This window comes from Thalassophryne amazonica, chromosome 10 (assembly GCF_902500255.1).
Source record: "Thalassophryne amazonica chromosome 10, fThaAma1.1, whole genome shotgun sequence".
NCBI lineage: Eukaryota > Metazoa > Chordata > Actinopteri > Batrachoidiformes > Batrachoididae > Thalassophryne > Thalassophryne amazonica.
Genome location: NC_047112.1, coordinates 8,683,945 through 8,701,350, shown reverse-complemented (window position 1 = coordinate 8,701,350; position 17,406 = coordinate 8,683,945). Strand labels below are relative to the sequence as shown.

The window sequence follows — 17,406 nt, the reverse complement described above, 5'->3', positions numbered from 1 at the left end:
TTTTCTGGATCCAGGGTATTGTTTAAAATATGCAAAATAAAGACTTTTCAAAATATTTGTCATGGTTTGGTGTTAAACAGGAATAGCTGCAGAAGCTATCATGAATACATACATGATTGATCATATATGTATTCTTGCATGAATTCAAGCATGATCTATGCATTATCTCCCGGTACTCAGGTCCCGGGTATTTTTAAAAATAACCGGGACCTGAGTACTAATTTCATACCATTCACATGTAAATGTGAGTTAGCACGACAAATAAAGTTCCTTGAATCTGTTATGTTAATATGATTTTGAAGGAATAAAAATGAGTTCAAAATCTTTTATTTGGGTCCTCGTGCATGAGCAACACATTCATTTAAGCATTAATTAAAGTGAATACATCATCCTGATATATGAGTCACAAAACACGTTATAAATTACAAATGCTCCGACTTCCTCCCACATCCAGACACATGCAGGTGGACTGGAAACTGTAAGTTGACCATAGGAGCAGGTGTGAGTGTGAATGTGTTTGTTTGTCTGTATGTGGCCCTGTGACAGACTGGCGTCCTGTCCAGGGTGAACCCCGCCTCACGCCCTATGACTGCTGAGATGGGCTCCAGGCTCCCCACCCCCCAACCCTTAATTGGAGTAAGCGTGTATAGAAAATGGATGGATGAATAGATGTGGTTTCTAAAGTGGCTTCTTTAATGGCTTGTTAATGTGTTTCACTTAACGGTTGTTTAGTGGTGACACGGACTGACACCATGAATCTTCACTTTTATTGTTTTAATATAATCCAGACCCACCGGGGCGGAGACTTATCTTCATCATCTGCCGTTCTGTTTTTATTTATCCACCAGCCGTCTGAAATCGCACAAATGCTGCCATGTCTCCGAGTGCAAACCTCCCCCTCTAATTAAACCTGCATGGATGTGTGACAGTCTCTGCCAAGACCTCACTTAGAACTGTTAGCAGACAGCCAAGAAAACTTCATGTATTCAGCACTTAGAAAGGAGAGGAAGCACAATGTCTAAAATGTTGGACAGTATTATACTTTATGAACAGTGCACAGCCTACTGGTATATTCTTGTCATTCTGAGGCCTAAAAATAAAATAAAACTGATAGATTTACTGACAGAGCTGCTGTGCCTCAGCTGAAGTGTCTTTTCTGTGAGTTTCTTCTGATTTGTTTCGTGTGATGCTTCATTGAGTCATTATGTTTCAGATAAACTGCTGCGTGTCATCAGCATACAGTCAGAACAGATATGAACTTACAATATGTGACCAGCAGGGGGCACTTTCAGAAAGTGCCAATTTCCCTGCTTTTGTTCTGGTTCCTGTTATCACTGAAGGTTCTTGTGAGAGATGGATGTCTTTCTTAGTTTACATCTACAGGAACTGCACAGAGGATGGATGGTCTGAGCTCTACCCCTCCTACGAGGACGCCTGCGAGATTGTAGATGCAGAACCAGAGGTAGAGATTTTACTCAGCTGCTTTCATGTGCTGCTGTGCTACTTTCTCTTTTCGCTGGAGTAAAAACATAAAGTCAAAGTTACTTTTTCAGTGGGAACCTCTGGCAAGATGCAAATCACTGTATATTGCAATAATTAAAAATAAGTGTAAAAATGTTTTGCTTCTGCATTTTTAATCAGATCCACTTCAACACTGAACAGATTCCATTAAAGGATAAAGTTAAACAACAAACAAGAAAAATATTTAGTTCCAAGTATCACTGCCAGGTTAATAATGGTGAGCTATTATATAAACTAATATTTTGTTTTTTAAAGTTTCAGTTGAAAGGTGCTATGCAAACAACAACAACAACAACAATAATTATTATTATCATCTTCATTATTATTTTTATTATTGTAATGACTCATCACCGCAAAAATAACAATACCACACTTTCCTGAGTAGTGCATGTAATTATACAATAATTACAGCATAACAGCTGGTGCTCATGTATAGTTGGAACCCATTATCCCAAAGCCCCCCCCCCCCCATCAAAAAAAAAAACAAAAACTAATTGTGATTGGACTCTTGATTGTGTTTCCATCTTACATGAATGCCACTATTTTTTCCAAATAAAGTCTACTGTGTTGGGAAAGTGTAGGTACACGGACCCACAACAGGGGGCGCAAATGAACGGACAATGGATGAGGTCAAATAACAACACTTTACTGTTGTGAATGGGCACAACAAATACAATCAGATTACAACAATAGACAAAAGCCAAATCACAAAAGGTGTCGTGTGGGCAGGCTCGAAGATAGGAGACGTCTGTCCAAAGCAGAACCGGAACCACACGATTTCCTCCGCCACCAGACCCCGGGAATACTGGAGCCGCCAAGTCCCGAACTCCCAGGTGGCCACTGCCTCCGCGTGTCGGACCTGGTACTGCTGGCGAGGAACAAAAGAACAATTAAATGTGGGTGCGTCTGCACCCAGGAATCCGTACGGCAGGAAAACTACCTCCACCACTCGTTGGAAAAGAAGTCAGCTAAACAACTCACAAAAGTCACAAAAGATCACTGTTAACCAGTCAGCTGAGCACGTTACCTTCCAGGTAGAACGATATCTCGGCAAAGAGGTGGAGACGTCGTCCTGCTGATATTCCCCTGCTGATCAGATGATGGGTAACAGCTGTTGCAGGTGATGCGTGACAGCTGTCACCCTGGCTGCTCCTGTGAGGCGACTGCGCCCTCTCGTGCCTGAAGCCCGCACTTCAGGCAGGGCGCCCTCTGGTGGTGGGCCAGCAGTACCTCCTCTTCTGGCGGCCCACACAACACTGTTTCTGAAAGAAGTAACAGCATGTTCTCCCCGTGTTTGCGTGGGTTTCCTCTGGGTGCTCTGGTTTCCTCCCACATCTAAAGACATGCAGGTTAGGTGAACTGGAAACTTAAAATTGTCCAGGTCTCCCTTGTAAAAGAGATCTTGACCTCAGTGAGACTAACCTGGGGACTAATCTTCATTAGTAGCCCAATGTATACTGCCCCCTGGTGGACAAGAGAAATGTGAAGCATCTTTATTTCCATCCAGTTTCTTTTTTTAGGTTGCATGAAAGGAAAAATGTTTTAAACTAAAAAGTGAAAATCAAACAGATTAATTTGCATTTTGTCTATTTGTTAGATTCGTACACTAAATGTTTTTCGAGATACCGTTCTAGAACATGACGTGATGAGCACTTCTCATAATTTGTAAAGTGTTCAATGTGACAGCTTCAAGTAAACAGGCTTCTTTTAATCTCGTTTGCGTTTTTTTTTCCCTTCATTTCAGATGACATACTTCTCCAATTTCAAGCAGGTGTACACCGCGGGCTATGCCACCTCCCTAATCTCACTCATACTGGCCATTTTTGTTTTCACTGTGTTCAGGTGAGAATATTACAAGAATTTACTCCCAGAAGCAGGTGAAGATTAGCAGAAGGAAATGTGTCAGTTGGACACATTATGTTTACTCATAAGCACAAAGTTATTCTCAAACTGGTCCACAAACACTTGTGGAATGTTCCAAATTACCATCACAGAGAGATTTTTCTGTCCTGCAGAAAGTTTCATTGCACCAGAAACTACATCCACATCAACCTGTTCATCTCCTTCATCCTGAGAGCGAGTGCTGTCTTCATCAAAGACGGAATTCTGTTTGCAGATGAAGACCTGGACCACTGCTTCATGTCCACGGTGAGTGTGAGAACATCCACCAACGCAGACGGACTCTCGATGACTATCGGTACAAAGTGACTCCATCACGGAGAACCGAGAAGAGTGAAGCTGAGGTTTGCTATCCAACACCAGTTTGGCCTTTTTCAAGTGTTCAGATCAGCATTTAAAGAGAACACAGGAAAGAAAGACAGACTGAGATAAGACAAACAAAGAAAAAGTAAAGATAGCAAGAGAACAGAATAATTGCGTGGACATTCACTGAGCGGTCACTCAGATCGAGCTCCAGACGGACGGACATATAGGTCTGGGTTTGGGGGAGGAGCATCGTTAGTAAAAACACAAACTGACAAACAAAAACAACCCTTGTCTTTATGGCAGAAAAATAATAATTATTATTCTGTAAAAAAAACAACAACAAAAAAACAACTTGTTTTATGGCAGAAAAAATAATATTGTAAAAAAACAAAACAAAAACAAAACACAACCAAACAAAAAAACCTTGTTTTTATGGTAGAAAAAAAAAAATCTGTAAAAACAAACACAAACAAACTAATAAAAATACTTAGATACCTTCCAGAACAACCTGTAAATTTTACTGTATAAAGCTGTTGTCATTTACAAAAATGACATATTTAACTAATAAATCAGGCATAATTTTCCTACTAAATGAACATTATCATGCTGTTTTTAAACTTTCTGTAGAATAAAAATGCAATTTATTCATTTTTGTATGTTGAATGGGATTCAAATATATTTTGTTGTGCGGCTCCCATTTTGCTCAGCGCCACCACAGCAGCTTTGGCGTGGGGTCCATATGCTGATCTGGTTTTTCCTAACCCAGCTCCAGCTGTATAACCAACATGGCCCTCAGACAGTTTCGAAGCTGGGATACTGATTTTTATGTTTTATGTTTATTTATTTATTTATTTTTTTGCTTTAAAAAATGATTCTGGCTGCCACAGCTGCTGCCCCCTGTAAAATGGAATTTTCTTTTTCGTACAGTGTAACGGGCAAAGAAGGTCTGGGATCACATTTTAATTTTTCCTATCATTTAAAATGCTCTTGAGCAAACCCTAAATATATTTTGGCTCTTCATCTTTCTTGCACAGCCCAGTCTCACATTTTTTTTCGTGCTCCCGTGACAAAATTAGTCAAATTTTCATGAGGGTTTTTTGTTAAACTCACTATTCCTAACCCTACTCCTACCCCCGACCTTAACATTAACCATAACCTAACCCTACTCCTTCCCCTCACCCTAACCATAACCACCCCCCCGCTTCACTTTTAATTTCGTGCAGCCATCACAGAATGAATTAGAATGAATTTGTGCTGCTGTGACAAAAATGAGGTGCTTTTCATCACAATATCATGAACCAATAGATTAATCCCCGCCTGACTGGAAAATCACTAAGGGCCCTTGGGCAAGGCCTTTAATCCCCTATTGCTCCCGGTGTGTAGTGAGCACCTTGTATGGCAGCACCCTGACATCGGGGTGAATGTGAGGCATTATTGTAAAGCACTTTGAGCATCTGATACAGATGGAAAAGCGCTATATAAACGCAACACTTTTGGTTTTGCTCCCATTTTGTATGAGATGAACTCAAAGATATAAAACTTTTTCCACATACACAATATCACCATTTCCCTCAAATATTGTTCACAAACCAGTCTAAATCTGTGATAGTGAGCACTTCTCCTTTGCTGAGATAATCCATCCCACCTCACAGGTGTGCCATATCAAGATGCTGATTAGACACCATGATTAGTGCACAGGTGTGCCTTAGACTGCCCACAATAAAAGGCCACTCTGAAAGGTGCAGTTTTATCACACAGCACAATGCCACAGATGTCACAAGATTTGAGGGAGCGTGCAATTGACATGCTGACAGCAGGAATGTCAACCAGAGCTGTTGCTCGTGTATTGAATGTTCATTTCTCTACCATAAGCCGTCTCCAAAGGCATTTCAGAGAATTTGGCAGTACATCCAACCAGCCTCACAACCGCAGACCACGTGTAACCACACCAGCCCAGGACCTCCACATCCAGCATGTTCACCTCCAAGATCGTCTGAGACCAGCCACTCGGACAGCTGCTGAAACAATCGGTTTGCATAACCAAAGAATTTCTGCACAAACTGTCAGAAACCGTCTCAGGGAAGCTCATCTGCATGCTTGTCGTCCTCATCGGGGTCTCGACCTGACTCCAGTTCGTCGTCGTAACCGACTTGAGTGGGCAAATGCTCACATTCGCTGGCGTTTGGCACAGTTGGAGAGGTGTTCTCTTCACGGATGAATCCCGGTTCACACTGTCCAGGGCAGATGGCAGACAGCGTGTGTGGCGTCGTGTGGGTGAGCGGTTTTCTGATGTCAATGTTGTGGATCGAGTGGCCCATGGTGGCGGTGGGGTTATGGTATGGGCAGGCGTCTGTTATGGACGAAGAACACAGGTGCATTTTATTGATGGCATTTTGAATGCACAGAGATACCATGACGAGATCCTGAGGCCCATTGTTGTGCCATACATCCAAGAAGATCACCTCATGTTGCAGCAGGATAATGCACGGCCCCATGTTGCAAGGATCTGTACACAATTCTTGGAAGCTGAAAATGTCCCAGTTCTTGCATGGCCGGCATACTCACCGGACATGTCACCCATTGAGCATGTTTGGGATGCTCTGGACCGGCGTATATGACAGCGTGTACCAGTTTCCATTGAAGAGGAGTGGACCAACATTCCACAGGCCACAATTGACAACCTGATCAACTCTAGCGAAGGAGATGTGTTGCACTGCATGAGGCAAATGGTGGTCACACCAGATACTGACTGGTATCCCCCCCCCCCAATAAAACAAAACTGCACCTTTCAGAGTGGCCTTTTATTGTGGGCAGTCTAAGGCACACCTGTGCACTAATCATGGTGTCTAATCAGCATCTTGGTATGGCACACCTGTGAGGTGGGATGGATTATCTCAGCAAAGGAGAAGTGCTCACTATCACAGATTTAGACTGGTTTGTGAACAATATTTGAGGGAAATGGTGATATTGTGTATGTGGAAAAAGTTTTAGATCTTTGAGTTCATCTCATACAAAATGGGAGCAAAACCAAAAGTGTTGCGTTTATATTTTTGTTGAGTGTAAATGCAGTCCATTAATGTATATTTCTTGCTGCTGAATCACGACTTGCCGTGAGACCAGGTTGTTCCTGCAAGCTGCTGCGTGAATGAGTGAATGTGAATCATTTTGGGCAAAAGCGGCTATAAAATGCTTAAATACTAACAGAAGCCAGCTGCTGCAGCTAACTGAGAGCTTCAGGTGACTGAGGATTATGGATTCTGTTGTTTTGTGGTCCAGACTTCCTGTAAATCAGCAGTGGCCTTTTTCCAGTTCTGCATCCTGTCGAACTACTTCTGGCTGCTGGTAGAGGGCATGTACCTGCAGACGCTGCTCGCCCTCACGTTCGTCTTCCAGAAGAAATATTTCTGGTGGTACATTCTCATTGGCTGGGGTGAGGGACCTGCTGAACTTTCTGACCATGTTGTTTCTCCATTTTTTTTTTGTCTTATATGTTTTTAAAATGTCAGATTCTGCACTGTTACACATCCTCTGGCAGGCTGTTCCATGTATCCACCACTCTCACTATAAACACAAATTTCCTCAAATCCAGCTGTGATCTTCTTTAAGATAATTTCTTGCTGTGACCCCTTCTGTTGTTTTCTGATAATGGGAGTTCAGGAGTACATTCACTGGTAGTTATGCACAAAATCTGCCACTTAACTGTGTTCACGCACTGGAAATTACAATGAGTGTGAGTGGAGTGTTTGATATTTGTAGCTCTGCTGAAGTAGCTCGAGGTGGCAGTGTCCTCCTTTAGGTTGTATCTCCTACAAAGAATGGAGTCCACCTTTGAGCACCTTCCTCCATGCTCAAGTACCTCAGCGCCCTCTGATGGCCGTTTTTGGTCAGTGAAAACATCGCCAAATGCAATACAAATACATGCAATTTGGTCACTTTTCAAAGGGGTCAGACTCGTCAATAAAGTCAACTGAATGTACAATGGTTAATTTCAGGTCAGCTTGGTGTATAAATTTCACCGTTCCAGGCAATGCTAGCTGTCAGCTGACTGTTAGATGCAAACTAGAGACAAACCCAAACCACCTGATTTCAATAGACATGCAATAAAGCCCAAGTGTGTTTTCACCAAGCGGCCAGTCGCAGAATTCCGAATGATCACCTTCAGATTCGACACTTTTTCGGAAGTAACGTGTACCCGACCGCACCAATACATCATCCTGTGCTCCTCATTCTTCTCAAAATAAGTATTTTTTTCAAGACAGCCATTTCCATCATTTTTGCTAAATCTGCCATCTGCCCTTTCACATTCCTCCACTTGAGAACATATCTACTCATTACTTCCTCATCACCTCTGTTCCCTTCACCGACATGCCCATCATGGTTGATTGCACACTCTACCACCTCATCTAACTCACTCCAGAAATCTTTGATCTAATTCATCTCAGAAGCTACCTGTGGGACTTACACAGTGATGACATTGATCATCATCTCTTCAAGCTGAAGCTTCACACTCATCACCCTGTCAGACACTCGCTTAACCTCCAACACGTGCTTAATATATAATGACCCCAGTTCTATCGTTCCCCCCACGGGACTGTGGCCCAGTGAGCTATTTTTGAGAAAAATGCTTAATGTGGTCCCAGTGCACATCTGTCTAATAATCCTGACCTAGAGTTGATGTGTCCCTCTTTGATTTGTCCCTCTTTGAAACAGGTGTTCCGACACTAATCCTGATGGTGTGGATCCTCACGAGAAACTTCTACGACAACAGGGGGTAAGCTGTAGTTTCACCTTCATTTTAACTTTAATTGGGGTTTCATGGCTTGTTATCATTATTATTATTATTTTTTAAATCCATTTTACTATTCAACTCAAATGTAAATTCAGTTTGATCTGTTTTGCATTTGCAGAGAGTCTGAGTTAAAAAAAATATTAGAATCAGGAAACCTTTGAAAGTGCCTGAATATAATGTCATCTTTCACTTTTCTAATAACTGTTCATGTGATACATCGTAAGTAAGTCCCTTCGGCTGCTCCCTTGTTTTGCACTCGGGGTCGCCACAGCAAATCCAAGGTGGATCTGCATGTTGAATTGGCACAAGTTTTACGCCGGATGCCCTTCCTGACGCAACTCCACATTACATGGAGAAATGTGGCAGGGGTGGGATTTGAACCCGGAACCTTCTGAACTGAAACCAAGCGCATTAACCACTTTGCCACCACCCCTGACCTTCATGTGCTACATCGTGAATAAATAAATAAAAAAGTCCTTCTTTGTGTGTATTAGCAGTTTGCAAGCCAGCTTTAGTGGTGCATACTGCCACCTACTGCATGTGGATGGCATGAATTATTCTGAGTTGATACAATACAGGACATGAAACAATAAGATTAAAAATAAATAATCAAAACCTACAAGAAATATCTTACCACTATTTGGAAGCAGCACACGCTTGCACTTTTAACACAAATGTACAAATGTTGACTCATGACTGAACCTCCGGCTGTGCTATGACATAAATAATCAAATCTAGAAACTTTGTTAATTATTTATAACCCACAAGGGTTGTAAAGCTGACCCCCTTTTGTTTTTTACACAATGTTAGTACTTTTTTTTTTTTAGCTGTGTGCAAATAAATCTCATTTCTTAAGCATTATAAAATTTGATAAGAACTTGGAACGCGGAAAGTCAGAAACTTCTGCTAGCATGTTTGTGCAACCCAGTGTCACAGCAGTTTGTTGGACTGGGTTATGAAAAGTACATTGAACTTGAACTTATTTGGCACACAACTCGTCAATAACAAAACCGATATACAAGACAATTCCACAGTGACGTGTGACCAAAAAGACATTAATCTATGAGTTGGTGATGGGGCCATGAAAATGGGTCATTTTTTATTAACGGGGCATGAAATCATTTCGTGATGGGGCACAAAATGTGGGGTGAAGGCAGGGGTCATGGTTAACGTTTGGGGAGGGTACACACATATGTTATGGTTATGGTTAGAGTTAGGAGAAGGGGAAGATTCTAAATAGCAAAATAAATAAAAAATTGTGTCACAAAAAGTGGGCGCTTTTCTTGATGGGGACACGAAAAGAAGAAAACACGAGACAGGTTTTTTCTAGGAAAACTTGGCAAAGGGCAACACTAGATGGTGATGGAGTGGAGCGACTGAGAGGGGGATGGTGCGGAAGGGTGCCCCTCCCCCCTTCTGTGGTGCCAAAAATTTGGGGTCAAAATGGGGCATTCTGAGGCTTCATGTAAGACTGAAAAAACTACAACCAGGCCCATAGCAAAGATCTGAAAAGGGGGCGGGCGGGGTGTGTGTTCTTTTTTAGGATTTAGATGTCAAGGGGTGCATTCTGGAGGTTTTATAAAGTCTATAAAGCCAAAGTGTCCATCCATCCAACCATTTTCTACACCTGTTTACTGGAGTAAACAGGTGTAGGGGGGCTGGAGCCTATCCCAGCAGTCACAGTATGTGAGGCGGAGTTCACCCTGGACAGGGCGCCAGTCTGCCGCAGGGCCCCATATAGACAAACAAACACACACACCTGCGGAAAATTTAAAGTCTCCAATTCATCTAACCTGCATGTCTTTGGATGTGGGAGGAAGCCAGAGCACCCGGAGAGAACCCACACAAACACGGGGAGAACATGAAAACTCCACACAGAAAGGACCCAATCGGTCCCACAACCTTCTCGCTGTGAGGCAGTGCTAACCTCTAAGCCACTGTGCTGCCTATCATCATTATTGTTATTATCAGTATTATTATTATATTAATAGTAGTACTATTAGTATGAAAAATGTCTTCAAAAGTGGGCCTTACAATTGAGGGGTGTTGATGGGTATGCCCCCCCACAACACCCTCTTTCTGTCTGGATTCGCCGCTGATTTGCAGTTTCTGAGCAGGTAGAATACGGAGGTTGTGTATTTATTTGGAAAGCATGACCTAACTGAGATTTATCAGTGTTTTTTACTTCACACTATCTTAAATGGTAACATGGACTGCATTTATATAGCGCTTTTCCATCTGCATCAGACGCTCAAAGCACTTTACACATCAATGCCTCACATTCACCGCGATGTGAAGCTGCTGCCATGCAAGGTGCCCACTACACACTGGGAGCAACTAGGGGATTAAGGACCTTGCCCAAGGGCCCTTAGTGATTTTCTGGTCAGGCTGGGATTTCAACCGAGGATCCTCTGGTCTCAAGCCCAACACTTTAACCACTAGACCATCACCCTTCAGAAACAGACTTTAAGAGTATTTGAAAAAAAAGGTTAGTATTTGTTGTAACATGTTGTGCATCTGCAGCTGTGTTTTTAGTTTAACCATAGCGAGGACACTCACAGAGTAGCACAGAGTTTGAAAGAAAAGAAAAGTTTAAAAAATATGTTTGTAAACTCTGCACTCTGCTCCTTGCTCTCTGTGTCCTCACGCTCGGACAAAACAGCGGACTGACAGCTCGCCTCATCAAACACTGATGGAAACATGGGAAGTGATTACACCTGCACGTATCTGAATGTGTTATACTGGTACTTTGATAATACCATGATCCGGTACAGACCCCAAACAGGCACCAGCACGTAAATCGTGGCAAAAGTGGGCGAAGTGGGTGTTTCATCCAAACCCCCCACTGGCTATGGGCCAGACAACAGAGCATGAGAGTTGTGTGAAATAGGACATGTTTACGCATTCTAACTGTCATTTTGCCACGTTTTTAGTATACTGGAAAAAATACACTGTTTATTACAAACAGGCTTGTGTATTCACGGAAGAATTGATTGCTGAGGGGAAGGTTGTATGCTAGCAAGGATACTTTAAAAAAAATCAGCATTTCAGCAAGGGGGTGCGCAGCCAAAAGAAAGGTGTGTGGCACCCCTATCCCCCAGTTTAGAAAAACCCCTGTCTGTATATATACTGTATATATTATTGTTCTTGTGTGTCACAGCTGCTGGGATGACACAGATGTCACCTTCATCTGGTGGATCATAAGGGGTCCAATCACAGTGTCTCTACTGGTGAGTACCAACCTGCATAAATGCAAACACAAGTGGTTGATTGTCATCATCTATCGTAGCTCAGGCCTGTCATTCATCGGTAGTGGGACCAGCTAATCAGCGCACTTCCTGCTTCCACTCAGGCTGTTTTTGTTTGTTTCCTAAATCTGATGATGCTCATCATCAACTTCCTGTTTCTGCATCAGGAGAAAGCTGAATCCATTCACTGAGCTAACGTTTTAATTGTTGGTGTTTTGTTGCTCTTTTGTGCTTTCGCAGTTCTTTCTGCAAACGTGCAGAAGAATACTGAAAGACATTCTGCTGCACATTTGGGACATTGGGTCCATCATTTTTTAATCCACACCCATCTCCAATATTCTAAGCATGCACTGGTGCAGCATGTCCACCACACTCCAGAACTGCCTTGGGTCCTGGATGGCATCTACCCAGATAGACAACCAGCCCATCCCTACCTCTGGAAAGTATCCATCTATCTCCTGAAGCTTGGTGAAACATGGGCGTGTCCTTGGCCTTTTCCAGTTGCTGGTGTCCTCAACACTGAGGAACCTACATGCTGGATCATACTCATCATACACATCACATGTCACGGCTGATGTTCCCTTACAATGCAAATGATCCTCCTCATCTATGTCTCCCTAAGTAACTGCTTGTTAATGACTTGGACCTTTGTTCTGTTGCAAAGACATCAGCCTCACCAAAAACCTCTGTCCAGTGACCTCATGACTCTTAACATAAGATCTTCCTAGGTGTCTCTCAATCTCAATGGCCAAGGACCCAGAGACATGAATGTCACTGCCAAGACAAGAGAATGTCTCTACAAGTTCAACACTTTCACTTCTGCTGCTGGCTGAGTCCAGGAAGTCATTGAAGGTCTGGATCTAAGTCTTGAGCCAAGATCATTTCAGACCATCAGATGGACCAACTGTCTGCCTGGGTAGTTACCATCCATGAAGTAATATGGATGTTCAGTGTGGTGGATGTGCTGACGTGTTGTGCCAGTGTAGGTTCCCAGACTGGACCGGACCTGAAGGTATGACTACAGTGCTTTGCACACAGCTGGTCATACACGTGTGTTTTGTGTAGGTGAACTTCATCATCTTTATCAATGTGATCCGGATTCTGGTCCAGAAGCTGAGGTCTCCCGCTGTCGGTGGCAACGACACCAGTCATTTCAAGTGAGACAGAGAAGAACGCACTGTGACACTGTGGCGTGCATGTGACTTCCACATTCTGAAGACATCAGTGTTTTTGCAGGAGACTGGCCAAGTCCACTCTGCTCCTGATCCCGCTGTTTGGGATGCACTACATGGTGTTCGCCTTCCTGCCCGAAAACACCGGTGCGGAAGCACGGATCTTCATCGAGCTCGGTGTCGGATCATTCCAGGTAAAACAGAGCTCAAATACAAAAACACACTTTGAATAAAGTTACAAAACTTGTTTGTCCATTTTTGGCCCAGGTCTTAGAAATAAGACAGGGTTTCCTCACGAATTGAACAACACAACACCCAAGTAAAATTATTATTTTTTCCACAAACAAGCTTGTTTTTCACCTAGGTGCATGCTAATTACCCAAGCTAACTGGCTTGGGTAGCCATTACTGGAACATAGCATTTTGCTAGCTTGTTGGACAGCGTTTGATCAGAGACCTTAAAGCTCAGCAGTATAAAAATCTATCTATCTATCTGTCTGTCTGACTGTTGAGAGAAACAAATGAATTTGAAATAAATTAGTTCAAATGAATTTAAATCCATACTGTGTTCGAACAGTTTGTTTGTGAGGGTTTATCTTGTATTTTGAATATTGCTGACAGTAAGTCTTCTGCTCTGTAGGGATTCACTGTGGCGTTGCTTTACTGTTTCCTGAACGGTGAGGTGAGTAAACAAGACCACAACAGGACAAAAAGCACAAAAGGAGTACAGTGCATCCAGAAATCATTCAAAGCACTTCAATGTTTCCACATTTTGTTATGTTACAGCCTTATTTAAGTTAATTTTTTCCCCAAAATTCTACACACAATACCCGATAATGTCAGTGTGACAAAAATTGTTTTTTTGTTTGTTTTCTTTTTTTAGATTTTTAGAAATTTATTTTAAAAAGAGTTTTCAAGAATACTTGAGGCTGTAATTGCTGCTGAAGGTGCATCAACAAAGTATTGAGCAAAGGCTGTGAATATTTATGTACATTTGATTTCTTAGTTTTTATTTTTAATAAATTTGCAAAAATTTCAACAAAAAAAAAAAGCTTTTTCATATTGTCATTATGGGGTTCTGTGAGTATAATTTTGAGGGAAAAATGAATTTACTCCATTCTGGAATAAGGCTGTAACATAACAAAATGTGGAAAAAGTGAAGTGCAGTGAATACTTTCTGGATGCAAATGAGCAAGAAAAAAGAGCAAATGGAGGAAATAAGTCTTGCCAGCTGAATAAGGAAGTAAATAAAGAAATAACACTATGTAACAAATGTTTATTTTTGTTTTGTTCCTGGCTACACAGTGTGTTTTCTTAACCTGTTATGCCTTAAATAAATAGAAAATAGCTGTTATTCCACAGAAACTTTGCTTCTGTGATCAGGACAATGATATTTTGAAATTTGTCTGTTTTCAAGAATATTCTCGATTCGCCTTCACTACTACTGAGTAGTCTTCTAGAATATTCTTTAACTGCTAGAACTGTGCAGAATTTTCTAGAAATTTCAAGAAACTTTTAGAACTTTCTAGAACATAAAAAAAAAAAAAAAAAAAAATCAAAGTTTCTGCTGAATGTAGTCATTTTTCCATAGACTTTAGACATAAACAGTTGAAATATAACACTTAGAAGCCAGGAACAAAAATTGTGTTACATAGTGTAATGAATCGATGAAGGATGGAAATACGAAAACAAGGAAGTAAGGTCAAGACCGTACTTGTAGTGTACTTGAAGCATCTTGAGGCGACTTTATTGTGATTTGGTGCTATATAAATGAAATAAATTGAAATTGAATTGAAGTATATAAGGATGTAAATATGTAAGTATTTAAGGAAGTACATACGTACATAGGGAAATAATGGAGAAAATAAGAAATAAGGAACAAACTAATGAAATAAAATTATGAAAGAAGGAAGGAAATAATGAAAGAATGACATAAGGAAGGACACAAGAAAGAAAATAAGGAAGAAAGGAACTTAGGAGCTAAGGAAAGAAGGAAATAATTAGGAAAAGAAATAAGGATGAAAGGAAGTAAATACAAATATATATATATATATATATATATATATATATATATATATATATATATATATATATATATATACATACATATATATATATATATATATATATATATATATATATATATATATATATATATATATATATATATATATATATACATATATATATATATATATAAGAATCAAGAAAAAGGGAAGTAAGGAAGGAAATGAGGAAGGAATGAAGGAAATAAGTTTGGAAATGAGGAAATAAAGGAAGGAAGTTAATAAGGAAATGAGGAAGGAAGACAAAAGGAACTTAGGAAGGAAATAAGGCAGTCCACAAGTAAGGAAAGAAGGAAATTATGAAAAAAAATAAGGAAGGAAGGACATGAATGAAATAAAGTTCTCAAGAATGACATAAGGAAGTAAAAAAGAAAAGTAAAATAAGAAAATTAAGAAGAAAGGAAGAGAGGAAATGGGAAAGAATATAAGTAAGGACATAAGGAAGTAAATATGGATGGAGGTTAATATTTGTCTTTTTGCTTTTGTCTTTGTGTTTCCAGGTGCAGGCAGAACTGAAGAAGAAGTTCTGGAAGTGGCAGATGCAGAGCTTCCTGAGCTACAGCAAACGGCGCCGTCCCTTGTTCACTGACAGCATCACGGTCAGCACTCAGATATCAGTCCTGGACAAGTCCAGCCCCAAGGAGCCGTCGTGCATAGAAACACACGCCCTCACACAAACGGCCACGCCCAGCACCATGTCCACTGTCTGAGAAACTGCTCACGGCCTTCAACGTCATTATGATGTATGAAGCTAGTGATGAAATCACAGAGACTTTTGAATGTTAAAGGTACTTCTTACACTTGAATGTGACAATGTTCTTGCCGTGTACCACCAGATTTACTCTTAAGACTACAAGTCTACATCATCCCACATCATCAAAAATATGTAGTCAACTGTTCTTCAAAAACCTTACGCAGAAGTCAAACACTTGCCAAATATATTCACCACAAAAAAAGTGAAAAAAGAGAGATTTAAAGCTTTTTTCTTTCAGTGGGCATCATTGCTGCCGCCATTGAGGAATTTAACATTTGTTTGTCGGATAATTGCCATTATTTGTTAGAATGCTGGTTCTAACCTTAAATATAAAGGATTAGAATGATGCAGATCCATCTCGGATATGCTGTGGTGACCCCAAGTGATAAAAGGGAGAAGCCAAACCAACTTTGAGATTCTGATGTAAAGATTCTGAAAGAATTTTAATTTGTGAGACACATGTTATTGCATTTGATTTTCAAGAGCCTAAGTTAAAAGATTTGTTTTTTCCTCAAGTAGATTCTCTTCAAATTTTCTGGTGGAAACCCCCCCACCAGATTTTAACATTGCAAGTTTTTTGGATACTTGGTGAAAATGGTGGGGCTTGTCCGGAATAAATATCTTTACAGTTTATGTAAATTGGTGGAGCTAGGAATTACACAAACATGTATATATAGAAAAATCTAACAATAAAAAAACTCCAACTGAATTAACACCTACTGAATGTTTGTTAGTGAAAGCAGAAATGTTGAATTTAAAAATCAAAAATATCTAAAACTTGTATGAATGATTAAGTACATGGGACAATACAACATGAATGCCAACAGTGGATTCAGAATTTAAGGCAATGTTTTGTTAAACAAATAACAACAATAGCAAAACTAATTTAATGATCATATTAATGGCCAGATAATGTTATACAAATAATAAATGTTTTTTGTGCCTCGTTGAATGGAACATCTTGCACTGAATCAAATATTCTTTCCATTACACAAATGAAAAAAAAAAAAATCATTATTTGTTTTATATAACACCTAAAATAGGTCCTTGTCATTTTTGATATTTTATTAATTTATAAACACAAGTTTACATTTTGGTGTGAGTGACTGATCCTTTGACGTCAAGAGGTTCCAAACAGTCCAACACGAACTTTAAATAGGAATCCAATCCAATCCAAAATTGTTTTCAGTCAACTTGCAAAAACAGTCAGATAGTTAAAAAAAAATATCCTGGCGATGTCGGCTGTACGTGATGCCGTGCAAACACAAACCCCGCCATGCATGCAACAGCACAAAACGTATAGCACCAAAACTGCATGCTAAATAGAACCAAAATTGCACTGGAACACAATGGAAAATGGTATGAATAATCCATATCACGTGCCATGCAAACCACCAGCCACATGACAAGGATCTATTTAGGTGATATATAAATTCTAATATTACATGTTTATCAAGTGTCATTAGACTGCTACTAGGTATGTTATTTTGCAAAACAATTTAACTTTGTAGTGGTTAGGGTTAGAGTGTAAAAATCTACTGTTGGCTCAAAATGCAATGAAATAAGATAAAAACACAATTTTTGTATTATGGACACATTACTGGTACCAAATGTGTGATGAAATATGTTCAACTGTGCAGTTTATTTCTAAT

General features: G+C 40.3%; 1 protein-coding gene across 1 annotated transcript in view; it reads left to right on the top strand.

The window, feature by feature from the left end:
- The window catches only part of ghrhrb (growth hormone releasing hormone receptor b), a 46,028-nt gene extending 30,255 nt beyond the window's left edge, over window positions 1–15,773 (top strand). The window contains exons 4-13 of the mRNA XM_034179395.1: window positions 1,371–1,462; window positions 3,266–3,363; window positions 3,537–3,669; window positions 7,003–7,156; window positions 8,437–8,497; window positions 11,676–11,745; window positions 12,829–12,920; window positions 13,000–13,129; window positions 13,575–13,616; window positions 15,501–15,773. Coding sequence (XP_034035286.1) covers window positions 1,371–1,462; window positions 3,266–3,363; window positions 3,537–3,669; window positions 7,003–7,156; window positions 8,437–8,497; window positions 11,676–11,745; window positions 12,829–12,920; window positions 13,000–13,129; window positions 13,575–13,616; window positions 15,501–15,710 — 1,082 coding nt within the window. The 3' untranslated portion in view covers window positions 15,711–15,773. The remainder of the gene's footprint in view (window positions 1–1,370; window positions 1,463–3,265; window positions 3,364–3,536; window positions 3,670–7,002; window positions 7,157–8,436; window positions 8,498–11,675; window positions 11,746–12,828; window positions 12,921–12,999; window positions 13,130–13,574; window positions 13,617–15,500) is intronic.
- The last annotated feature ends 1,633 nt before the right edge of the window (window positions 15,774–17,406 follow it).